Source organism: Malania oleifera, chromosome 6, assembly GCF_029873635.1.
Source record: "Malania oleifera isolate guangnan ecotype guangnan chromosome 6, ASM2987363v1, whole genome shotgun sequence".
Taxonomy (NCBI): domain Eukaryota; kingdom Viridiplantae; phylum Streptophyta; class Magnoliopsida; order Santalales; family Ximeniaceae; genus Malania; species Malania oleifera.
The window spans coordinates 26,200,244-26,227,184 of NC_080422.1; the positions used below are offsets into that span (position 1 = coordinate 26,200,244).

At 35.3% G+C, this 26,941-nt stretch overlaps 1 protein-coding gene across 1 annotated transcript in view; it reads right to left on the reverse strand.

The window, feature by feature from the left end:
• The window catches only part of LOC131157631 (PX domain-containing protein EREX), a 68,491-nt gene extending 49,004 nt beyond the window's left edge, over positions 1-19,487 (reverse strand). Inside the window, 1 exon segment of the mRNA XM_058111932.1 lies at positions 19,000-19,487. Coding sequence (XP_057967915.1) covers positions 19,000-19,212 — 213 coding nt within the window. The 5' untranslated portion in view covers positions 19,213-19,487.
• Positions 19,488-26,941: the final 7,454 nt, after the last annotated feature.

Here is a 26,941-nt window from a genome sequence, read left to right on the forward strand (position 1 = left end):
GGGTATAGAGTCCTCCTCCCTAATACTCATCTTCAGAGTTCTAGAAGAAAGTTTGGGCCTGCCCATTTTTGGGGTCCAGCAAGGAAATACCTGGATCATAATTTCCCAAAACACGAGCCTGACTACAACCATTGCCCTTCTGCATGGAGCCCAAAAGATGAATCCTCCCTTTGGAAGCCGAAATCAGACTTTCCTAGACACTGGTCCCATTCAAATAAGGGCCCCAATTTAGTCAAAAAGGTTGTACCTCCTTCTCAGTTATTTGGGCCAGGCCCAAAATGAAAAAAACACCACCCCACTCACTCCTCTTCACGACCTCCCCACCGAATGCAACCCTAGCTGCCTTTGAGAGAATTGCAGCTCCTGCAGAAAGCCTGGAACCCTAGCTCCTTTCCCATTATGGTCGAACAATTCCCATTGGTTTGCAAGAGAATCTATCTTTGAATGTTCAGGATCCTTCAGTTGCAACTCATTTCCACACTGACAGCACCACTCGTCTCTCCGACAACATACCATGATTTCTAGAATAAGCTTGACTACTGTGACCCTCGCCTTCGACTTTCATGCCTTCCAGCTCCACCTTGACTTCACGATCTATGATGAGTGCATAAAAGTGCACTCTGAACATTACCTTTTCTTGTTTATTTGCTAATTGATAAGGATAATTTGAATATGTTAGTGGTAAGTTTCTGACTTGATCTTCATTTTATAAAGTTTTTAATTCTAATTAATTTTCAATGATTTTTATCATAGGAATGAAGTTAAGAAGATTTGGAAGTCAACCCTTAGCATAAATGAAGAAGATCAGCCACCTAGATTGGAGGAAAGAATATTGGATATGATATAATCCCGTTTTGGAAGAGTCTCCGCGCACCGTTCAGTATGTTCATCATAACTATCTCATCCGATGTCAGTTTTAGGTGATTCAAGTTGGGTTGAAAACCTAACATAATGGGCTACAATTTATCCTGAAATAGCCTTTTGCTAACTCGGACTTTTACTAGGTCAAAAGTAGGCCACAATCGATGTCCGAAATTCGCTAGGAGACAGCCTAAACGTATTTCAGTATTTTAATCATAACTCTCTCATCTAATATCGGATTGGTGTGATTCAAGTGGCGTTGGAAAGCTTACAAAAAGATCTACAATTCATTGTGAGATAGTATTTCGCTAATCCGGACGTTTACTGGGTCAAAAGTGGGCCGCAATCCAAGCCCGAAAACCAGAGGATATTTTTTTAGCGTTTTTCTTTTTATATTATTCTGTTTTTAGGGTTTTGAGGAGGCAACTATATAAACAAAAAACTCTTATTTTGAGGTGGTGGCTGAGTTTTGTGAAGGTTCTCTTTAGAGTATATTTTTCTTTCATCTTATTATGAGGAACTAATTCCCTAACCTTGGTTAGGGATGAACTTGATCAAATAAAGGTATTTCAATTTGTTTTTAACCCATATTGTTGTTCTTCAATGTTTTTATATTTTCTGTTTATTGTTCATCAATTATTATTTGTTTTATTTCGCACTTGAATATTCATATATCTAAATCTCTTCATGGATTCAGTCATGCTTTTTCCATAGAATTGTAAGGATCCATGAATATGTTGAAGACAAACTATTAATTTTGTTACATTACTCCTCTGCTGCGATATCGTCTTCGGATATATTGTCGTCGTTAGATTTTGTTAACAAAGTTAATAGCTTTTGAGTTTTGACGAGATGAATAATATTTAGAAAATTTACTTTTGAATTTATCAAAGATTTATAATTCTATATCTTCCGATTGGGGATTTGGGGTGTGAAATCTCCAATTGAGAAAATCAATGGATTAAAAATAGATTGATTATCTAATTTGTGAGAGGGATTCTTGATGCCTTGGTTCTTGCAAACTTGATTTTTCATCCATAAAAATAATTTTAGTTCTAAAAAGAAGTCAGTTGTCTTTTTCTTTAAAAATCATTACTATTCTTTTCTTTTTTACTTGCCCATTTGTGTTCCTTTTTCCATCTCCCTATGGAATCGACACCCCAAAGTTGTGCTACAACTATCGCATTATTCTTTGGGCGTAATCAAATTTTGGCGCCATTGCCAAGGAGACGTACAAGAAGGAGCATTGTAAGGAATATATTTTACTGAATTGATTCATCAAGGGCAGTAATCTCGTTCCTCTCGCTATTATTTTATTTAGTTTTAGTTTTATTTTTTGTTTAGTAAAGTAATTTATTTTTATTTAAGTGTATGCATAGGTATAGGGACGAATTAGGTAGATTCGCAAAGAGACCCAACATTGATTCTAATATGGACATTCTCTTTTCGAACCTATTTAATACGCCTCCTGATTCAAATACAACATCCATTGCATCACAATCTTTATTCACAATGAGTCATATGAGGACCAACCCATTAAACCTTTTCAGGAGTATCTCCATCCTACATGCACCGCCACACCCTCATGTATCATGCTTACACCTAATGTGCCGCATTTTGATTTTAAACTGGGGATGATTCCACTTCTCCCCACTTTTCATGGATTTGAAAATGAAAACCCGTAAGTGCACATTAGGGAATTTGAAGAGGTAGTTGCAACTTTTCATAATCAACCTGGTACAATGGACGTAGTCAAACTTAAAATTTTTTCCATTTTCTTTTTAAAAAAAAAGCAAAAGTTGACTGTATTCATTGAGACCACGTTCGATTGGGTCATGGGCTGAGATGACCCAAGCATTTTTTCATAAGTATTTTCCACATCACAAAACAAATGCTTTGAAGAGACAAATCTCAACCTTTGTTTAGAAAGAGAGTGAAACTTTATACCAAGTTTGGGAGAGATTTAAAGAATTGTTAAATTTGTGTCCCCGCCATGGTTATGAGAGTTGGCGCATTGTGAGTTACTTCTATGAAGGACTTGTACCTAGGGAGCGCCAATTCATTGAGATGATGTGTAATGGTGAATTTTTGCAAAAGGACCCTGATAAGGCCATTGAATATTTGAAGAACATAGCAAAAAAAACACACACATGGACAGGACCTAGTGCTACTGAGAGCACAAATAGGTCACGACCTACAGGAAACCCAATTGGTGGTGGAATTTACCATCTCAGGGAAGAGGATAACCTAAAGGCTAAGGTTGAGATGCTCACTAGGGAGCTAGAGATGTTAACGACTAAGGACTTAAAGCCAACACATGTGGCTACCATGCAGAGTCTTTTAGACCATGTTTTGTGTGTGGCAGGGTAGATCACCTCGCCCAAGAGTGTCCCATATTTGCTGAGATGAGAGGGATGTATGAGGAACAATGTAATGCCTTAGGTGTGTACAAGAAGCCTTTTACACCTTTCTCTGATACCTATAATCCGGGGTGGCGCAATCACCCCAATTTTAGCTGGAAGTCTGAAAACCAACCACTTGCACAACCCCCTAGATCATATCCTGCACCATATCATGCACCTTCATCTTCTAGGAGTCCTTTAGAAGACACTTTGCATGCTTTTATTGAGGCACGGGGTAAGACTAACCAAAAGTTTGAATCTTTGATCACGCAGGTTGTTGAAGAAAACAAGGAGATAAAGAGCCAAGTGTCCAAATTGATGAGCTCCTTGAGTGCGAATGAACAAGGTAAGTTTCCTTCTCAAGCTCAGCCCGCACCCCATGGCCAACACATGGCTCAAGAGAATTTGAAGGATGTGAATGTCATTGTGACATGAAGTGGTCAGTCATTACACATCCCAACAACGAACAAATCAAAGGATGTGGAAAAGAATCAAGATAGTAGTGATGCCGAGCTACCCAAGGAACCTAAGGTGACAAAGAGTCCGGTTAAGGTACCATTCCCTCAAGCTTTAAAATCAAGCAAATGAACTCTGGATCCTAACAATGAAATCCTAGAGAATCTAAGGCAGGTAAAAATCAATCTTCCTCTTTTGCATGTGATTAAACAAGTTCCTACTTATGCAAAAGTTCTTAAGCATTTGTGTACAGTTAAGAGGAAGCACCATGTGAAGAAGACAGCGTTCTTGACGAAAAAAGTTAGTGCTCTAATTGAGCAACGGATTCGTCCCAAGTACAAAGATCCTAGTTGCCCAACCATTGCATGCAGCATTGGAAACCAAAAGTTTGGGCAAGCTTTGCTAGATTTAGGAGCTACCATGAATCTAATGTCGTATTCTATTTATTTGCATTTGGGGTTGGGTGAAATCAAACCAACCACTATGGTATTGCAATTGGCTGAACTTTCAGTCAAAGTACCCCAGGGTGTGGTAGAGGATGTTCTAATTCAAATTGACAAATTTTATTATCCTGTTGATTTCCTAATCCTTAACACTAGCTCTGCTATTGATACTACTTCTAAAATTCCTTTGATTTAAGGTAGGTCTTTCCTTGCCACTGCTAATGCTCTTATTAATGGCAGGAATGGGCTTATGAAGCTGTCTTTTGGAAACTTGACTCTCAAGGTGAATATCTTCCATATTGAAAAACAACCAGAAGATAATGACAAGGGCCACCAAACATGCATGATTGACTCACTCATGGATAGGGGAGTTTCTACAGCCCATGATTTTGATCCCCTTGAGTATTTTCTTGTTAATTCTGAGTTTGATTCTATTAGGAATCCATCTGATGTAGTTGATATTTGTGCTATTTTTTATAGAACTCAAGATTATGGCACTCGCGCATGGCAACTAAAGTTTGAGGAGCTGCCTAAGGAAGGTGAAAAACAAATTCCCTCAAGTGTGGAAGCACCCAAGGTTGAATTGAAGCCTCTGCCTAAGCGTTTAAAGCAAGCTTTCCTTGGTCCAGGTGATACTTTTCCTGTTATTATCTCATCTGAATTGTCTGAGTCTCAAAGTGAGAACTTAATTCGAACCTAAGTAAGCATAAGTTAGCCTTAGGTTGGAGCACTGCTGATATAAAAGTAGTTAGTCCCTTGGTATGTTCTCATAATATTAATTTGGAGGAAGGAACCAACCCTCGCAGAGACCGCCAACGTAGGCTTAATCCCATTATGAAAGAAGTGGTAAAGATTGTTTTTGCAAATGGGGCGGTAGAAATAGAGGATCCTAAGGATGGTCAGATCTTTAAAGTAAATGGTCAGCGCCTCAAAGTATTAATTAATAGGCAAGTTCAGGACGTGGAAGAAATTCCACTTGAGGATCCGGTCTATCAACCTTGACCACACCACGCAGGTACGTTTTTCTTTATTTGTTTTGTTTTGTTTTGTTTTGTTAACTTTGCAGGAGTGTACCACATTTTTTTTATCCATACTCAATAATTCAGGTGATATCTTTCCCCTTTTGCTTTTATGGTAACATTTCTTTTTGTTCATAAACATTGAGGACAATGTTCGGTTTAGGTTAGAGGGTGTAGATTCATGCATATCTGTCTACATGAATTTGGCCTGGGTATTTGAGCATGACTATAGAGTATTCAATTGAGTCAATTTTGCTATCTAAATTATTTATTTAGACACTTCAAATTTTTTTTAAATGCACGTAAGCTATTGTGGCTTGATGGATGTCGAATGCATACAATCAGAGAACAATCAAACTTAAGTTGAGACTTAAAACACCTGTGAGCAGTTGAGCCATTCTCATTCTTTAGAGAGGATTTATCATATTCGGTGTTATTATTTTTTTTCTATGACATTATTTTGTTGCATGGTCTCATTATTATTTTTCTTATTTGGCTATCTTTTGGCAAATGCCATTACATGGTTTGTGATATGTTTGCTTGATTATACTTAGGAAGTGATAAAGGTCAATGCAGGATAAAGTTTGAGCCTTTCAAGCCTACCATGATTCTATCCATTAGAAGCTACTTTGAGCCAAAATATAAGCCTTTTTCTTTGTTAACCTATATATTTTTGTACCCACTCCATATAGGAGTTAAGCCTGAAAGTAATATTTTCCTCTCTTAATATTTGAGTATCTGCTAGTGGGGATAAATTGTTGGTTTGAAAAAAAAAAAAAAAAAAAGGAGAGAAAAAGGGATGAGAAATTTATTGAGATGGTATGTATTTTGTGCCTGCAAGGTTCATAAATAAAAGAAGAGAAAAATAATGAGAAATTTATTGAGATGGTTTGTACTATTGCTTGCAAGTTTCATCAATGAAAAAAAAAAAAAACCAAGAGCAAGAAGAAAAAAAAAAAAAGGGAAGAAGAATGTGTTGAATTGAAAATAAATCAGTAGAAAGAAGAGAGTAAATTGTTGGGAAGTGGTGCATATTATACAATCTTTGGAAGACCCCTAGTATTTACTTCAATCTATTTTTGAATTCTTTTATCCTTTGTTCTTTTCAGCTTAACCCTAGCCCCATTACAACCCTTTCAATTGACCTTTTGATCCTAAGAGGGTTTGGTGGAATGATTGGTTGAGTTCCCAATACATGATATTCTTTCCGTGAGATCAATTTTGTCTTATGCTTTTATTCACTAGCATTTACTCTTTCCATACATTTGAGTGGGCAACCCTTCTAAAATCTTTGAGTGCAATGAGTATTATATACCCTTGTGAAGTTTGAAGTCAAAACTTTTGTTCAGGTTGCTCTCGACATTGTATGTATTTGGGTTTGATTATAAGATGGTTATTGGCTTAACACACACACACACACACACACACACAAATTTTGAGTGTTTTGATAAACAAACTTTAATAGCATTGTTGATCTTTTGAGAATGACTTATTTTGAGTGTTTGAATATTCTTGCTTAATTTTGCTTCAATTGCTAGGGTGTAACAATAAGCTGGTTGGGGGGTGTGATGAGTGCATAAAAGTGTACTCTGAACATTACTTTTTCTTGTCTATTTGCTAATTTATAAGGACAATTTGAATATATTAGTGGTAAGTTTCTGACTTGATCTTTATTTTATAAATTTTTAATTCTAATTAATTTTCAATGATTTTTATCATAGGAATGAAGTTAAGAAGATTTGGAAGTCAACCCTTAGCATAAATGAAGAAGATCAGCCACCTAGATTGGAAAAATAGAATATTGGATATGATATAATCCCGTTTTGGAAGAGTCTCCGCACACCGTTCAGTACTTTCATCATAACTATCTCATCCAATGTCGGTTTTAGGCAATTCAAGTTGGGTTGAAAACCTTACATAATGGGCTACAATTTATCCTGAAATAGCCTTTTGCTAACTCGGACTTTTACTAGGTCAAAAGTAGGCCGCAATCCATGTCCGAAATTCGCTAGGAGACAGCCTAAACGTATTTCAGTATTTTAATCATAACTCTCTCATCTAATATCGGATTGGTGTGATTCAAGTGGCGTTGGAAAGCTTACAAAAAGATCTACAATTCATTGTGAGATAGTATTTCGCTAATCCAGACATCAATTGAGTCAAAAGTGGGCCGCAATCCCAGCCCGAAAACCAGAGGATATTTTTTTAGCGTTTTTCTTTTTATATTATTCTGTTTTTAGGGTTTTGAGGAGGCAACTATATAAACAAAAAACTCTTATTTTGAGGTGGTGGCTGAGTTTTGTGAAGGTTCTCTTTAGAGTATATTTTTCTTTCATCTTATTATGAGGAACTAATTCCCTAACCTTGGTTAGGGATGAACTTGATCAAATAAAGGTATTTCAATTTGTTTTTAACCCATATTGTTGTTCTTCAATGTTTTTATATTTTCTATTTATTGTTCATCAATTATTATTTGTTTTATTTCGCGCTTGAATATTCATATATTTGAATCTCTTCATGAATTCAGTCATGCTTTTTCCATAGAATTGTAAGGATCCATGAATATGTTGAAGACAAACTATAAATTTTGTTACATTACTCCTCTGTTGCGATATTGTCTCCGGATATATTGTCATAGTTAGATATTGTTAACAAAGTTAATAGCTTTTGAGTTTTGACGAGATGAATAATATTTAGAAAATTTACTTTTGAATTTATCAAAGATTTATAATTCTATATCTTCCAATTGGGAATTTGGGATGTGAAATCTCCAGTTGAGAAAACCAATGGATTAAAAATAGATTGATTATCTGATTTGTGAGAGGGATTCCTAATGCCTTGGTTCTTGCAAACTTGATTTTTTATCCATAAAAATAATCTTAGTTTTAAATCTTTCTAAAAAGAAGTCAGTTGTCTTTTTCTTTAAAAATCATTACTATTCTTTTTATTTTTATTTGCCCATTTGTGTTCCTTTTTCCATCTCCTTGTGGAATCGACACCCCAAAGCTATGCTACAACTACCACATTATTCTTTGGGCGTAATCAATCTGTGATGTGAATAACCATATAGACCTACATCTCCAAAATCCTTCCGAAACTCCTAAGCTAACTCACAAAATCGCTTGCAAAATTTCGCCACTCATCACCTTTTTTGCTGCCAGGAATACTGGAAATTTCTTGCCTTTCCACCCCATCCCTAACCCCACAAATTTTCCCATCTTCGTCCTCGACATTCAATATTGCATGATACCCTAACAAACACTGCAGAATCCCTTATCCACCAACCAGAGACCAACAACCCATCAGCAAACCAGAAAGCTGCCTTTTTAGAGAACCTAACCCACCTATTTGCTATTTCTAACAACATATTCTCAACCACAAGCAAAAGAGAGATTTCCCCAAATTTGTCCAAACGCAGATCAAGGGATTTTCAGTCAATCTGGATCAACCAATTCAACATAGCCTACAGCAAGAGGCTCCATAGCACTGTAAACACAAGAGGGAGAGAGGATCGTTGAGAGAGAGAGAGGGGCATTTCACTTCACAAGCCTTGTCTTTTCTTTTCTCAAAATGGTTTGCAGGATTGGATTGTAGAATCAGACCAAGGATTCTAAGATTCTACAATGTGCATAAAAAAATATGAAAGATGCATTCACAATGTTGTTTTTTTATAAATTTCTATGATATAAACCTATAAAATTGGCTGGTAAGTGTTGAAGCCACACAAAATCACAAGTATCTATGGTAGAGCCCTCACATTATAGAGGGGAAAAAAATGAAGTTTTCAAACTGGTGCATTCTTAACTCAATCAAACCGGCTTATAATAAAAACAAAATAATTACTTACAAACAAGACCATATTTTTAAGGCAAATCAATCAACAAACAACCATACTCTACATGAACATCCATGTCTATAAAAAAAAAAAAAATTTTAAATCTGCAAACAAAATCCAAACTATTACGCTAGCTTTTATCATAAATGTCAGCATCCAAGTCGCCACTTATCTTAACAGTACCATTATGACCACCATCAAATGACTTCACCGAGGCTACCATTAAAATCATGCTATCATGATCATTATCTATCTATATACCTTAATTAATACTAATTATTTGAACGTCAGCTTGGTTTGGACCAGCCAGTTTGGTTGGGCTGGTGGATCTCCTGGATTTGGGCCAGGGTGAGGATCAAATCATTTTTTCTCTTCTTCTTTTTTTTTTTTGGTGTCCTTTCCTCCTATCCAGTCTTTGTACTTGTTCCAAAATGTTGAAGCAAACATTGTGCTATACTTTCTTATGATATTTTTGTAAATGGCCTGCCGCAAAGCACGGTACTTTTTCTAGTTATTGTTAAATGCATTAATCAATTATTTATCTATCTTCATCCTCAATATTTTTTAACCAATTAATAATCACCAATGAGCCAAAAAATAAATATTTGGCGCATAATTTCGTTAATACAAAATAAACAATATCACCCTCTAAGTTGTCAATTTCATGTATACGTTATATAGAACAAAAACCAAGCTACATAAAAGCATTTAAGTAAAGATTTTAAAAATGTAAATTTGTATAATCCTACCACAATCCTGCTACAATCCCATCGATCACCTTAAATTCCTATCAATTTTTATGTAGAATTAGGATCAATTAGGTAAAGTAGGATTGTAGAAGCATACAATCCAGATTGCAATTTAAACAACCTTGAACTCTCCCACTAGTCATTGGGCCATGGACTGTGCCGCCATTAACCATATTGACCATATGACATGTATAACCAACCTTTTTTGTGCCATCCTGAAAACCTACCTCAAGTTACCCTTGCTAATGGATCTATTATTATAGTTAAGGGAATGGGAACAATAAATCCTACTCCCCCTCTCTCTTTATTCTATTTTGTATATTCCTAAATTCGCTATTAATTTCACGTCTGTCAGTAAGACTACGAAAAATCATTCCATTCTTTTGTAACCTTCTTTCCTGATTTTGTGGTTATTCAGGATTTGAAGACGAATAAGATGATTCACAGAGGCCATGGACTGGTGGGCTTCACTACTTTCAATCTCTATCTCCTTTACTGCCTGCAATACCGCTGATATGCCTCTTCAAAGCCATTGTCAACTTGGTCATCCTAGTTAAAATGATTGGTTCCTATTTTGGGTTCTCTATCTAGTCTTGAATGTCTCTTATTAATTGGGAAAGTATCATCGTGTTTTGTTTGCTTCTAAAATCAATAAACAAACAGTATAAGCCTTTCATGTTAGCTCATTCCAATGTTTGAGGTCCTAGTCATGCTGTGTCAAATTGCTTTGTCCATGACAACTCAAAGATGAACTAGCTACATTTAATGAAAAAATTTCAAAGTTGTTGAATATCTTTTGTGCCTTCTATTGTAAAATAACAGTTCATAGTCATAATGTTAATGAGTAATTCAGTATCAAATTCACTAGCCATATGACTAACTCTCATATGATTAGTCATCTTATTCCCACACTCCACAACAAAACAAAGTTGCAGAGGATGAACAAGCATATCCACAAAGTCATTTATACGTCATTGTTTCATGATTACCCATCAAAGTTGCGTAACTAAGTATTTAAATGCATTGATTAAGTGTTACCATTTTAATTAAATACTTAATTATGTCCAGTATTTTAATCATTGAGCTCATTTGATAACATTAAGATAATTATCCTATTTTTGCCGCAAATTTATGAACATTCGTGTTCTATTATTGCAGGTAATTTTTCAAGAATTAAAGTTGAAACTAAAATGCACATGAAAGCTTTCGGCATTTTCGGGAATTAAAAGTGAAGGCACCAAGCAAACTAAAGGCCATGCAAGAATATTGAAAAGGAAGAGGAGCACCACGTGAGGCCGTGAGCTGCTTTGAAATTTCTTTTAATGGGCTGTTGTGTGTATAAAATTTAATGTGGGCCGTGAGCATTAAAGAAGGAACATGAGCCATGCAATTCATGAAGAAGCCATGCATGTGAAAAGAAAAAGTGGTCTCGGGCCAGGCATTGCACATGAAGGAAGAAAAAAAGAGGCCGAGCTGTGCATGCTTGTGGGAAGCCATGAGCAGGAGCTGGGCAGTGTATTGGAATTCTGAAGGAGGGCTGTGCTTGAGGGAGCTGTGATGTGCATGCATGCAACAGCCATGCAACTCGTGAGCCAAAGCTGCCATGCAAAATGAAAAGGAGACTGAAGCTGCCACGCAAAATGAAGAGGAGACCGGGCCACGCATGCAAATTGAAAAGAGGGCTGTGTGTGTGGGCCGTGAGCATTAAATGCAAGCTGGGCCGTGTGGAGTTGAGGGCTGATTTGGGGGAGCCCGTACGGCTTGGCAGCTGGCAGCAATTGTGGGCTATGCGCTGGAGAGGGGAGTAAAGGCTAGGAGGCTAGGGTTTGTAGGGGAAATGAGTGTGTTTTTTTTCTGGGGAGTTGCGCCGCACAGGGAACAGTGAGCAGCATGCGCAGGAGCTCTCTCCACTCCTCACGGCTCTCTCTCTTATCTCATCTCCCTCTCTCTCTCTCTCTCCTTTCTCCTTTGCCATTCTAGTCTTTTGCTTTAATGTTATTTGAATGCTTGTTTGGGTTTATTTATCTTTAGCCATTGTTAAAGTTTAGCTATTTTTTTATTTGAGTTATATTTATTGTTGAGTTTAGCTTGCTTTTAATTAAAGTTACTGTTGGAATTAAATTTTTGTTTAAGTTAATTAGTGTGTAGTGTGTTGAGTTTATTTTATTGTTGAAGAACCTTTCTATTAGACTAATTTTTGTTTTAGTTCTCCCTCTCTCTCTCTCTCTCTTGTTCTCTTGTTCCTTTAATTAATTAGTTTGTTTAAACTTCAATGTCTTTTTAGTATTTAATGAAACTTAATATTGTTGGATTAATTTTCATTTAAGCTCATTTTAATGTGGATTTAATTTGTTTAAGTATTTGGTTGAGTTTAAGACTTTGTTTAAGTAAGTTTACTTTTGCTTAAGACCTTGTTTGAGTGTAGTTTATTTTTGTTTAAAGACTTTATTCACGTTGAGTTTATTTTTTTTTAAGACCTTGTTTAGGTGTAGTCTATTTTTTTTTAGGCCTTTGTTTAAGTTTATCTAATTGTTGAATGCTTATGAGATTAATGAAGTCTTCTATCTTAGTTCGTCATTTGAATGTTTAAAGAGTTGGTTAATTTGCTTGTTTAATCTCACACTGTTTATTTGATTGATTGAATGGATTGTACTAAGTTGGCATAGTTGGTTGATCTGTTTAATTTCATCGTATTTATTTTATTGTTTATGCATGTTATGTTCTTATTTTAGGTTTCACTTTGTTTTAATTTTGCCACAAACTTTCAAAAATCCCAAGAAATCAAATTTGAACTATGTTAAGTAAATTGTTTTCTTATTTTCTTCTTTCTGTTTTACGTGAGTTTGAAACCAATCTGAATTCCCTAAGGAAACGATCTGGCCTTTTGGGCCAATTATTACACGACAGAACTCCTATACTTGGGCCTTTGTGCTGCTCATTTTTAGAGTGAGTCATTTCAAATGAATATCCCCAATGTATTTTGGAGTGATGACGTGCTCATTGCGTTTTCTCTCATAAATAGAAACCAATCCATTGTCTTTGGTGGTAAAATATCCTATTCTATTATGTTCCCGAAGGCTCCCTTGTTCTCCCTACCTCCTCATATACTTGGGTGTGCGTCCTTTGTCCATCAATCAAGTTCAAGGGTGAGTAATTTAGATCCTATGCTATCAAATGTATTTTTTTGGGCTACTCTCATACTCAAAAGGGATATCGATGTTATAACCCCAATTAACATTGCTTCTTTGCCTTTACTCAAGTTAGCTTCTTTGAATTTAGAGTTATGTACCATACTATTCAAATTCCTTTAATGAATCCTTTTCCTCTGCTTAGTATTTCAAACTCTAGTCTATTGTCTCATCCAAGCCCTCCTCCTACATTGCTATTTCCGTCTAATCCTTCTAGTCACCTATAGGTACACATGACATTAACTTATGGGAAAGGAGCCCTTGTCACATCCTAATGCTAAACCTTTGGTGCCATGTCTAAAGAACCCACTTCCCACTTCCCACTTCCCATGATATTGACATTCCCTTTGTTGTCTAAAAAGGTAAACGCACCTCTACCCAACATCCAATCTCTAATTTTGCCTGTTATGATTACTTTTCACCCTCATATTACTAATTTGTTACCAATTTATCCCTCACAAGTATGTTGCTCAAGCCTTCTCCTAGGGTGGAGGGCCACAATGGATGAAACCTTGGACAATGATAATTGGGAAGGGGTGCCTCTTCCCATTGACAAGACTGATTGTGATTGGATGTCATTGGCTGTATACCATAAAGGTTAATCCTGATGGCTCAATAATGACTGGCCCGGTCTTGTTTCAAAGGATATACTCATGTGTATGGGTTGAGTGATTTTGGCACATTCTCCCCAATTTCCAAACTTACATTGCTCCAGCTTTTTACCTCTTTAGCTGCCATTTGAAGTTGATTGTCACTTTGTTCAAGAGAAACTTGTGCAGAAGCTCATTGCAACTATTGTGAAGTCTTGACTTCCAACTCGCTGATTTATTCACTAAGGCACTAGGGGTGCTCGTGTTAAATCCATTTGTAACAAGCTAGCAGCATATGACATCTATGATCCATCTTTGGGGGGAGAGTTTCTAGTTTCTTCAGTTATTTAGCATTATTGTTGTGTTACACTGTTACTGCTGTGTTGAAATAGGTAAGGGTATGATGGTCATTGTAGTGTACATGGCACACATTATAATTAGAGAGGGAGACCTATTCATTGTACTTAGGTTTCCAATTTACTAAACATGCTCAACACCATCAATTTGTAATAATAATAATAATAATAATAATAATAACAACAACAACAACTGTGCAGCTTGTTGTGTACAACCAAATCATAAGTAACTAAAGAAAAGATATATTTTGAGCTTCCTAATCATGTTGCTAAACACATTTCACAACAAACTGGAAACTCTATACTTGCAGGATGTATCTGGGCTTACCCATCAAATAATAATAATAATAATAATAATAATAATAATAATAATAATTTTGCAGTTTGATGCATGCAAGCCAAATCATAATGTTCTAACAAAAGATATGTTTTGAGTTTTCCTGTCTAATTGACAAATACATTTCACAGAAAACTGGAAACAATATAATTGCAGGCCATATATCAGCTTACTCATCAATTTATAATAATAATAAAAATAATTATTACATATTTACATCGTATATAGTATATTCACATATACATTGTGTACTACCATATATATTTAAATGCATTGAGATTCACTCCTGAATTAAGCAGAAATGATTGAATTTAGATGGACCAATCAGTTAATTTCTTTGAATTCTGAAAGTGTTGAATGCTTGATATACATTGTTGGCCCACAACCAAACAGCTTAAGCATGGTATCAGAGCTGGTTGTTTACTGTGTAGTATTTTAAAAAATTATTGTATTCTCTATAATGGGTGTTATCTATCATGTGTTTATCTCTCCACGTGCTGTCGCGCTGCAAATGCGGGGGAGTGTTAAAAGCTTGATATACATTGTTGGCCCAAAACTAGATAAAGTGGTAATCTAACAAAAAGCATTTACATAAGAAAAGAAACCCATATACTTCCATCAATCCTTCACTCTTAGTTCAATTGGGTAATAGTTTCTTGATAAGAAAAGGGCGTGCATTTATTGTCTTTTGAAGAAGAGGCCACAGATCACCACCAATTAACTATTCTCATTTTTTTCAAAAAATAATTTCTCAAGAAAGAATGAGATAAATATCTTTGGAAGGTCCAAAAATTTCCATCAAATTTCATACTTATTTTAGTTTATATGATTTTTGGAAAAAGATATCTTCATATTGTGTCTCTATGTTTCAAAGAATTAAGTCAGCATATTTCTGCTACCAATTAGTCTAATTTTTAATTTATCAATTTTTTCATATTTCTTGAAGAAAATTATACACATTTATGATTTGTTTCAGAGTGAAAAGCAGTAGCTTAACTTTTCACCAACCAATTACATCTGTTTCAATATTTTTTTTACTTGTTAAAAAATGCACCCATTTTTTCAGGTTTGAGGTGGCCTGCATATTTCCACTAATGAATCACCTTTGTTCTATTGTTACAACTTTTTCTTTTGAAAAAAGGCTTTCCTATAATTTTTCTTTCAGTAATATGCAGGGCCAAAGATCAAAAAGAATACCAATGCATTTTTCCTGTCGCAAACTAGATTTTCAAAATTTATCTGTTTATATATATATATATATGTTAGATTACCACTTTATATAAAAGCTTAGATTATTAGGTTGTGTGCCAAATATATGTTAGATTACCACCTTACATAAAAGGTTAAGCTATTAGGTTGTGGGCCAACAATGTAAATCAAATTTTAACACTCCCCTACACATGCAGTGCAACAGAAAGTGGGGAGATAAACATGCGGTAGATAACACCCATTACAAGAAATATAATATTTTTTCTAAACACCACACAATAGCAACAACACTAGCACCCAGGGTCTGCTGGTAACTAGCTCTAATACCATGTTAGATTACCACTTTTCCTAAAAGCTTAAGCTATTAGATTGTGGACTAACAATGCATATCAAACTTTAAATATATATATATATTGATAATAAATCACATGAAAATATATATCCATTATTAGTTGTATTTTACAAACTAGAAATACTTTTGGCACATGAAATGATTTAAAATCAAAAGTTCAACTTCCTGAAGCAAAGTGAAAATAGTAAATCTAAAGTGAGTCATACTTGCAAAAAAAAAACAAAGTCTTAATGGTTGATTGGTGTTTTGGAGAAGTACTCTACTTGGTCATTGTTATCAGAAATAAGTTTTTGAATTCATTTTACAATTTTGTTACGCCTTTTCCTGTGATTAATCTTTAAATTAAAAAAAAAATTGAAGATTTCTGAATTTTTTTTTTTTAAAAGAAGATATTTTAATAAGCAGAACAAGAAGTACAAGAAGAAGCATAAGGAGTCCTCCTTAAAAGATACAAAAACAAAAAACAATAAATAAAAAATAATAAAAAACAAACAGCACAGCCAGCCAATCATGAAATCAGAAAAAGAATCCGCTTTGAAAACATCCTGTTGCAAAAGCCCACAAGGCGGCTAGATACTAAATAGCCTCCCAAGACATAGTCAAAGACATCTTCTTCCCCATTAAAATTCCAGCATTCCGTTTCAACCAAATCCTCCCAAAACTACAAAAATTGCACACCTCCACAATGTCAAACCATCTTTACCCCTCCCAAAACCTGGAAATTATATAGCCCAACTCTCTCCAAATAAGCCAAAAATATTATTCCACAACCTCCATGAAAAGGAGCAATGAAAGACAAGGTGATCAACATACTCTAAACTTTCAAAGCAATAAGAACAAACATCTGACAATAAAGCCTTAAAAGGCCTCCTACTTTGCAATAGATTTGTTTCTTTTTTAACAAAACAAATCTATTAACGAGAAGAAATAATTACAATGGAAAGAGGATAAGAAATCCTCCCAGAAAGGATGCAAGAAAGAAAGAAAAACTCTGCAACGGATTGTGTCAACCAAATTCTTAAATTTTGATTTCGACTAAAATTTTGAGGTTACAGAGGTACAAAAAATTCGATAGAAAACTTCCATTTCAATGCCAATATCAATATCAAATTTTTTTTTTTGAAAAAAAATATGGAAATTAGGTTAAATATGGAATTCTTTTATGAAAATTTAGAACTTGTTAATAAAGATAATAATACAAGATTTAGAACTAAAATATTATAAATAAGACACTACAATGACATGTATAAGGTATAATAATATTAAACATATTCAACTAATATAAATTAGTATGAATATATTTATCATACAAATACATATAGTTTAGACATAAATCGACAACTAAAATTTCAAGGTAATGACTAAGATTAATTTTTCATGCAATTTCAAATGTATGAAGGTCATCATTCATATTTTTTGTGTAAAAGTCTTAAGTTTCAATAAAAGAAGAAAAGATTAATTGAGAGAGAAATTTCAATTCGGGTTTTGTATCTCAAGTAAATTTTATTCTATAGTTAAAATTTTGACAAAATTTAGCTAAAATTTTGAGATTTCAATAACTTTCAAATGAATCATGGAAATTTTGAAGGGAATTTTGTAAGGATGGAAATGGCTTGCCAAATCAATTTTGAAGGTGGTGGAAAGCACAATTCGATCGAAACTTCAGCAATTTCATGGAAATTTAAGACCATGGTGTTAACTCTATTAGGAACAACCAACCAAATAAAAGCCTTAATCTTTGGTGGAAACTAGCCTTCCAAATACAAGCATAAAACTATGAAGCGGGAAACAAGTTTGATCAATTAAATGCTCAAAAAAAGATTTCCAAGAGTACTCCACAAAAGAATCAAGAATCCATGAACATGTGCATAGCATGGTCAATGCTAGTTATCAAGTGTACGAACACTCAAAACACCCATGACTATACCATATTGTTAAATGGTCATTCTTTCACTTCATTTGAACCAATTTTAGGTACCAATTTTAGGAATCTAGACCATTCCTATTTAAACAATCATCCACTTCACAAAACGTTAATCAGAACTCCTTGCCCATCTGCAACCAAAAATCACGTTCAAAGCTTCTCAAATCTCAATCCTCTTTTAACACTGATGCAATAATTTCATAAAGAGACAATTAAGTAGGCATGCTAGCAAGTGTACAACATAAGAGAGTAAATTTCCCCTTTTCGAAAGTTATACCCTCTTCCATCAGCTCAATCTTTTTCAATCACTCAACCGCACACCCCTTCAACTTTAAACGAAAGCCCATTGAAGAAGAAAACCTTTTCAAACCCAGACTTGCTAGTCAATTCCCCAACTCAAGAAGGGGGAAGGTGTTCAAACTTAGATAAATACCAAATTTTGAGCTTTTTCAATACTATGAATAACGATTGCATCATCCAAATGCAAATGAGAAACAATCACCATCTTACCACTGACTAGTCATCACTTATTTCACCATCCAACTCAAAACCATCAATCAATCGCAACCTAAATCCATAAAGGCCCTAATCCTAGGTTGTCATATTTTTTCCTTAGGTCTAAAAATTTGCAATAGAATGAATAGAGTTCCAGCAGAGTTAGACCAGGCCATCTTTCAAGTGTGGAATCTCATGAAATATCGACACAATGCAACAGGTAGAAGCATGCACTAGTGTATGCATAGGTGAGCACACACATGCGCATCTATCTTCATATTTGTATAAATATAACTAAAATGTGGCTACACAAGTCGATCGCCATAATTTTCTTATATCTCTATCAAAGCTTTGTAAATTAATGAAACATATTAACTACAAATGCCACATTCTGACCCAAAAGATTGATCTGGTGACTTGTTAATCAGTTCCTAGGCAAAGTCACTGGCCATACTTTAGAAGGTTCGTTGCATAATCCATAGCTCATAAATTCACAAAACAATAATCAATAGCTTAGAGCATTGATTACATAAACTAAAAATCCATAGCTTCTCAATTTTCAAACCCACCTTCATAATTAGCTTTGAAAATGTGTTAAATAATCATAAATCAGCGATAGGCATCATAGTAAAGCACTTCAAAAGAATGAACATGTATCCAAAAACTGTGATCAAATCATAAGCTAAAACTATTCAAAACATCATTGAGCAAACTAATTCAATTAAAACTCCTTGGCTACCGAAAAGACACTACAAAAGAAAGAAAATTATTCTCATTTCTTACCCACTGACGAGGAGGGGGGCTCCAGTCCATGCCGAGAGGCAACGGCGAGGTCCCGTCATGGCGGTGCTTGGGAGGGCGACGATTTGGCAACAGAGAGCGATCGGGGGGCTCGGATGGAAAAGGAGAGAAGGAAGAGGAGCGAGATAGGGAGTCGATGATGTGATCGGAGAGGGAGAAGTCGAAGAGAGAGAGATCGTGAGTGTAGAGGTTCATTGTGGCCGCGGTGCCGTAGGAGCGTCCGGTATCTACAGTGGTTCAGGCGTACGGCGGCGCATGACAAGAACAAAGAGATTGATCAGTATGTCATCTCCCTCTCCCGGATTTTCTGTGGTTGCTCGCTCGCCTGCACTTTAGTGCGCCGACACCTAGATTGAGCTCTCCCTCTCTCGCTCTCAGCCTTTGGTTGGCGGATTCCGGCTTTTGCAAATAATAAATTTTTTAAATCAATTTTGGAAAGAAGTTAATTATGATTTAGTGACATCAAACTCAATTAGACTTTCTTTATAATTTTAAAATTGTATAAACTCACTTGATATTTGACAAAAATAATATGTAAATCTTTTTTTTTATGATGTAGTTAATCTAATAGTTAAAGTTTAAAGGATTAAATTGGACTAGATTTTACTAAACTAGACTAACTATGATTAGTCATACCCCATATTTGGACGATAATACAGAGTAGGCTAGTTATTAAATGTTCCAAATATCTCAAATCAATATTATAAAACTTTTCTATATCTATCCTCATTTTACTAAACTTGGATCGAAAATGAAAATAGTACTCTAAGAAAGCAATAAAATTGAAGTCAAGAATTTAAGATCAAAAAAGGTATGCTTGCTCGCACGGCAAGAGAAGAAGAACAAAATATTGGAATTTTTGTCAAAAAAAGATGATTGGGAGATTGGATTCCTACCAAAGAAGATGATTGGGGGAGGGGGTTTCAATCCTATAAGACCATTAGAAAAGACGATGATCAAGAAATGGTGGTTTCAAGACATTATATAAGTGGAAGGACGTCTTTCGTGTCCATTTATTGGTTTTTTTAAAAAAAAAAAAAAACTAAGCAAGGTTTGCCAATGGGGACAACTGTCCACCCCTATCCTATACAAAATTGCTAAGTGTCCCTTTTTAGCCAATCCTATTCAATGTTGTCTTGCACCAAATATAAGTTTCAAATTCTTAGCCTAACCTAGTTTAGCCTATATTGGGAACCCTTTAAGATTTAACATTTTCATACGCCTCCCCTTATGTTTGGTAAAAAGAAACACACTTCCTCAATATTGACAAAAGATAAGCTAAGAGGTTATAACTATCTCAAAAATCAAATGTCAAGAGAGGTCCATAAAATTTTTAATTTTTTGAAAAAAATCACATCTTTTTATCAAAACTCGTGGGAGATATATTGGATCTTTAAAACCTCATAAAATGTCTACTTTTTTTTTTTTTTTTGGCTATACTTGAGGAGGGATTTGTGCTTTTGCACATTTCATTTTTTAACTAAATTAAATTTACATAAAAATTAAATCATATCAAACAAAATATTCTACATTTTAGTTGATTTTGGATTTAACATTCGAGAAGTCTGAGCTTTTAAATTGATAGGATATTGATGTAATTGGTGTATTCCCAAAAGGGGGTGAATTGGGTATTTCAAAAAATTCTTTTTAAGTTAGGTATGTTCAGTGTTAAACCATAAGCAGTATTACACAACCTAGGGTCTATCTAAACAAATTCCAATTACCCAACAATATAAAATTGAGTAGATAAATAAAATAGATAAAGCAAACTTGATACTTCCCAATCATTCACAATAATAAAGATATAAACATTCAAGTGTTGAAGTTATATAGCATAGGGAAGAGAAAGTGAACACAATATTTGTTATCGAGGTTCGGTCAAATCAGCCTACGTCCCCACCTTAAGTTAACTAGCAAGAGGATTCCATTAATGCTCACTTAACAAGTGGAGCGGCACCGATTACACCCTCTCCTTATAAGGCGAGGAATACCCCAGTTCACATTCACAAGGCTGAGCCCAACCTACAACTACACCTTACAAGACGGTGCTCTTAGTTCTCTTAACCAGGTCTGAGCCAATCTAGTGCACGTTACAGACTAGTGCAATCCTTTTCCAACCACACACCGAGAATACAACAGATATTCAATAAAATTTTTCATACAAATTGATGCTTCTACAATAAGCAAATGATGTACAACATGATGCTCAGTAATGCACTCACATAAGATATGAAATAAAATTCAAGTGACTAAAAATATTTTTGTAATCTTTGAATAAAGATATATATGATGAATACTCCAAAGATTATACCCTAATAAAATATTTTTTCAAAAATATTTTATCAAGAAAATATATGGAGAAAACCAAGATTTACTCTCAAGAAAAAATAGATTGATCAGTATGTCATCTCCCTCTCCCGGATTTTCTGTGGTTGCTCGCCTGCACTTTAGTGCGCAGACACCTCTCTCTCGCTCTCAGCCTTTGGTTGGCAGATTCCAGCTTTTCCAAATAATAAATTTTTTAAATTAATTTTGGAAAGAAGTTAATTATGATTTAGTGACATCGAACTCAATTAGACTTTCTTTATAATTTTAAAATTGTATAAACTCACTTGATATTTGACAAAAATAATATGTAAATCTTTTTTTTTATGATGTAGTTAATCTAATAGTTAAAGTTTAAAGGATTAAATTGGACTAGATTTTACTAAACTAGACTAACTATGATTAGTCATACCCCATATTTGGACGATAATACAGATAGAGCAGGCTAGTTATTAAATGTTCAAAATATCTTAAATCAATACAATAAAACTTTTCTGTATCTATCCTCATCTTAGTGAACTTGGATCGAAAATGAAAATAGTACTAAAAGAAAGCAATAAAATTGAAGTCAAGAATTTAAGATCAAAAAAGGTATGCTTGCTCGCACCGTTAGAGAAGAAGAACAAAAGATTGGAATTTTTGTCAAAGAAGATGATTGGGAGATTGTATTCCCGCCAAAGAAGATGATTGGGGGAGGGGGTTTCTGTCCTATAAGACCATTAGAAGAGAGGATGAGCAGGAAATGGTGGTTTCAAGACATATAATTGAAGAAGATAATATAAGTGGAAGGAGGCCTTTCGTGTCCATTTATTGGTTTTTTTTTTTTTTACACTAAGCAATATTTGCCAATGGGGACAACTGTCCCACCCCTATTTGTACAAAATGGTTAAGTGTCCCTTCTTAGCCAATCCTATTCAATGTTGTCTTGCACCAAATATAAGTTACGAATTCTTAGCCTAACCTAGTTTAGCCTATATTGGGAACCTTTAAGATTTAAAATTTTCATATACCTCCCCTTATGTTTGGTAAAAAGAAACGTACTTCCCCAATGTTGACAAAAGATAAGCTAAGAGGTTATAATTGTGACACCCCGAACTCGCCAAGTGGGGCTCGGGTACCACGTGTTCCAATCACCTATATCTGATACCTTAATTAACATACACATAGCGGAGTATGAATAAATAGCCTCAAATAAATACTAGAGTTCTATATAATAACCCAAAAATGAACACTACAACATTCAGATATCTGTATCTACATCAACATTTAAAACATAACCCAGTACAAATAGATTTGTATATATATATATATATATATATCAATATTTCACAATACCCCAAAAAGAAACTACCAAAAACAGTCTCAGCCTAGGCCTTCAAGCCCGATTTCTAGAATAACCTAAAAAATTGTTAATCCACTAGGGTGAGGCACTTCTCAGTAGAGGTAGAAGTAAATGATAACAGTGTGTGGCAAATGAGTTTTAATATATATACATATATCGAAATAAATTGTTTCTCATATAATGTCAATAACAGTTGAGAAAACGCATCATTAATAACATCACTGACATCTGATATCATACACACATCCAATATACACAAATACATAATTTTTATGCAGACAAAAGTCCCCGATGATAGGGAAGATTACCTGCCCATACAAGTAGCTTCCCTCTGCTCTAGTACCTAAAAGACACCTACCAAAGCACTCACCTTACTCAGTAAGCCCTCATGTAAAGAATTACCTTGCCGCTAGTATACACATCTTTATATATTTCTTTTAAAGGTGAAGGTTTCCGAGGATCAAGATGTTTACCCGCCCATATAAGTAGCATCTCTTTGCCCTGATACCAAGAAACTACCTATCAGAGCATTCGCCTTTCTCAGCAAACCCCTGGCGATACGGTTACCTCGCCACATGCACACACATGCATTCACAATATGCTATACCATTATTATTATATTTTAATTAAATTCACATGCGCACAACACATCCACACAAGAATCATGCAACTTATACTTCGTCTTCCAATGTCCTCAGTACGTGGCCCACACAGAGCAACTGCATACATATCAGTACGTGGCCCACACAGGTACCTACGTACTTCTTATCTACACGAGACCCACAAAGGCACCACTATCCACACAGGGTACATAACATGGCCCACACAGGCGCCACCATCCACATAGGATATATAACATGGCTCACACAAGCGTCATCATCCACATAGGATGTAACGTGGCCCACACAGGCACCACTCCGGCTTCCGCGACACGTGGGCCACACAGGCACCACTTTTCACCAGTCTTCAATCGCCATAACCTAACCGTAGTACATCAGTAGAACAAGCTCCTCGACCTGCCAATGTCCTACCTGTTGACCTTATAGGTTACGCCCGGTTTTGATTATGACAAATACTCATAATATCTAATGAGTATGTGAGATTATGTGCAGGAACCTCAATCATCAAAATCAAGATGCACGTGAAGTAAATAAAGCTTGAAGACCAATTTATATTTATGATTGTAATATATGTTTCTCCTGCGTAATTGGTCTGTAATAGTAAATTAGGGTCTTTGGTTTGTAATAAGCACACACATCACATGCATGGTCTATTATGTAAGCTTAAACAAAAAATAACTAAAAATGACCTTAGGGTTGTCGACCGACACCAGATTTTTTCAATGTCTTCAAAAGGACCCAAAAATGACCCTAGGACAGTCGCCTTTGCACTCATAAATGTTAGACACTTGTATAGGGTGTTTGTGAATCAAAACAGGACCGAAATGTACACTTTGTGCACTTTCGGTCGACCGGCCTATGCAATTCATTCTGCCCCGGTCGACCGAATCCGGTATGGGTCAACATTGACCCCAAATTGCATTGCAACTGTCTGGTTGACCGAATCACCCAGTGCAAATCTTCCTGGTCAACCGAACCTCGATAAAATGAAAAAAATCGCCTCGGACATGCACGTCCGGTTGACCGAGCCCCCAGTTCAAAAATATCCTAATCGATCGAGCCATATGAACTTTGGTTAACTGAAAGTGTTCTGGTCAACCGGGTCTCTCGGGTTGCCCTGAATTTTTTTACCGTAGTTAATTTTTTAAACAGGGTTAAAATAATTAAAAGGTCATTAATCTTTTCTAATAATCCCAAACCTGTCCCCAACGGTTATAATTCTTGGGGTGTCTATATATACCCTATCATTTAGGAAAATTAGCAACAAGATTAGCAAAACAAAGTGAAAAATTTCTCTCAAACCAAAAATCTTCTTATTGTTCATACTCTCTCTAAAATCACTCAAACTTATCTTCTTCAATTCTATATATCATCTATAAGTGTTTTGAGTGTTGATGTTAAAAGGTTTGCTCTCTCATTGTTGTGTTTTTGAATAGATTTTCATTGAGAGTTAAACCTAAGTGTTCTTAGAGGGCTTTTCTCATAAACCTATCCTTAGAAGACTTTCCTAAGTTTCTGAGTATTGCATTTGTATTGCAATATCTTAGGAAGCTTGTATTTGTTTTTGGCTTGCAAAAATATTTTCAAACTTACTCAAATATCTTGTGAGATTTATATTGATATATTTATGAAAATATATTTGTGTTTGAGATGTTAATCTTTGTGGCAATATCTATTCAAGTATACATCATTTGCTAAATACAAAGATTGCATAATTTTTGTAAACCAAGCTTATACACTATATTCGTGATTGAGACATCCTACTAATTAACACACTTGAGACTTACTTTACATCTTGTGTGAACACGTTTGATTGAATATTTTGAGATACACAGATTATTGTTAACACTCTCACGTACTCACTACACTGATAGAAATTACATTTGAGAGTTTACCTATTGGACCACACTAAGCTTACGTATTAAATCATTTGTGGTGTATGTGATTGAACGCATTTGGGTATATATCTGCTTTACTTGAAAGCACTTTTATCTGTACCATTTGATTGTAAAATCTGTGTGTTTTCAGGCTTGGCCTGAGGGGGCGATAATCCAGCCCAGTAAGGATTGTTGTAAAGGTTGAGGTTAGCCCTGTGCTAATTGACCTAGTTTGTATCGATGCCGCTCCACCCGTTTAAGTGAGCAAGCTATAGTGGTAATCCTTGTGCTTGTTAGCCAAGGCGGGAACGTAGGCAATTGGCCGAACCTTGATAACATTTTTGTATGTTGACTTTACTTTACTGCTTTCTGGTGCATGTGTGTTTGATTAAGTTGGTTTATTTACTTTCTTGTATATATTTACATTCTTGAACTAGATTGACCCTAAGGTTGTGAATATACTGGTGTTAGGTGATTGACCTAGTGCTTAAATTTAAAAATACCAATTCACCCCTCCCTCTTGGGTTCACGGTAAAGCTAACAATTGGTATCAGAGTCATGTAGCATAGACTAGTTGTTATTTTGCAAAAATATCACATATAGCTCATAGCTCCGTGACCCCTTTCCCTGAGGGACCATCTTCCACATAACCTCCTATTTTCAGTGGTGTTAATTACACCTTCGAGAAACAAAGGATGCGCATCTACCTTCAGAATACTGATTGGAAGGTGTGGAGGATTGTCTCTAAGGGAAACTACGTCCCTATGAAAACTGAGGGTACAACTAGCGTTCCTAAGACTGAGGATGAATATTATGGTGATGATATGAAAGTTGTTAGTCTTAATGTCACTGCCATGAATATTTTATACTGTAGTCTTGATGTAAATGAATTTAACGGGATTATGGCATGTTCTATGAGATAAGTTAGAGGTCACATAAGAGGGTACTAGAGATGTGAAAGACAGTAGAATAAACATGTTGACTAGTAAGTATGAGGCCTTTAGGATGAATGTAGGTGAGTCCATTCAGAGCATGAGACAGTAGAATAAACATGTTGACTAGTGAGAATGAGGCCTTTAGGATGAATGTAGGTGAGTCCATTCAGAGCATGTACACAAGATTCACACACATCATAAACTCACTACATGCATTAGGAAAGACCTATCCTACATATGAGATGATTAGGAAAATCTTTAGAGGTTTACCTCCTGTTTGGGAAGCCAAGGCTACGGCCATTGCTGAGGGTAGAGACCTTAAGGCCATGACCTTAGATGAATTGATAGGTTCCTTGATTACTTATGAATTGTCCATAAATGAAAGACTTAATGAGCATAATAGGGCCAAGAAAGTGACTGCACTGAAAGCATCTAATAACACATCTAGTGAGTGCAGTAAGTATGACACTAATGATGAAATGGTTATGCTAACAATAAAATTTAACAGATTTTTCAAGAAGAACAAGAAGTCATTTAAAAAATATAGAGACTCTACTAATGAGATGGGAGAGTCCATGTCACGCCCTGAACCCGCAGGTGGGTCCCAAGTGTGAATTTGAGTAACCTAACCTATCTTTGTATCAATTTAAAACATACATGATACAATACAAATAGAGGGCCCGACCTCGTGGGGTGAACGGATGCCCATATACATATATACCAACATCCATACTTATCCATAATACGCAGTGGAATACGGTCTTTTATACATAAACACTATCATACCAGAATCTATACAAGCTAGGATATACATCCCCATAATAC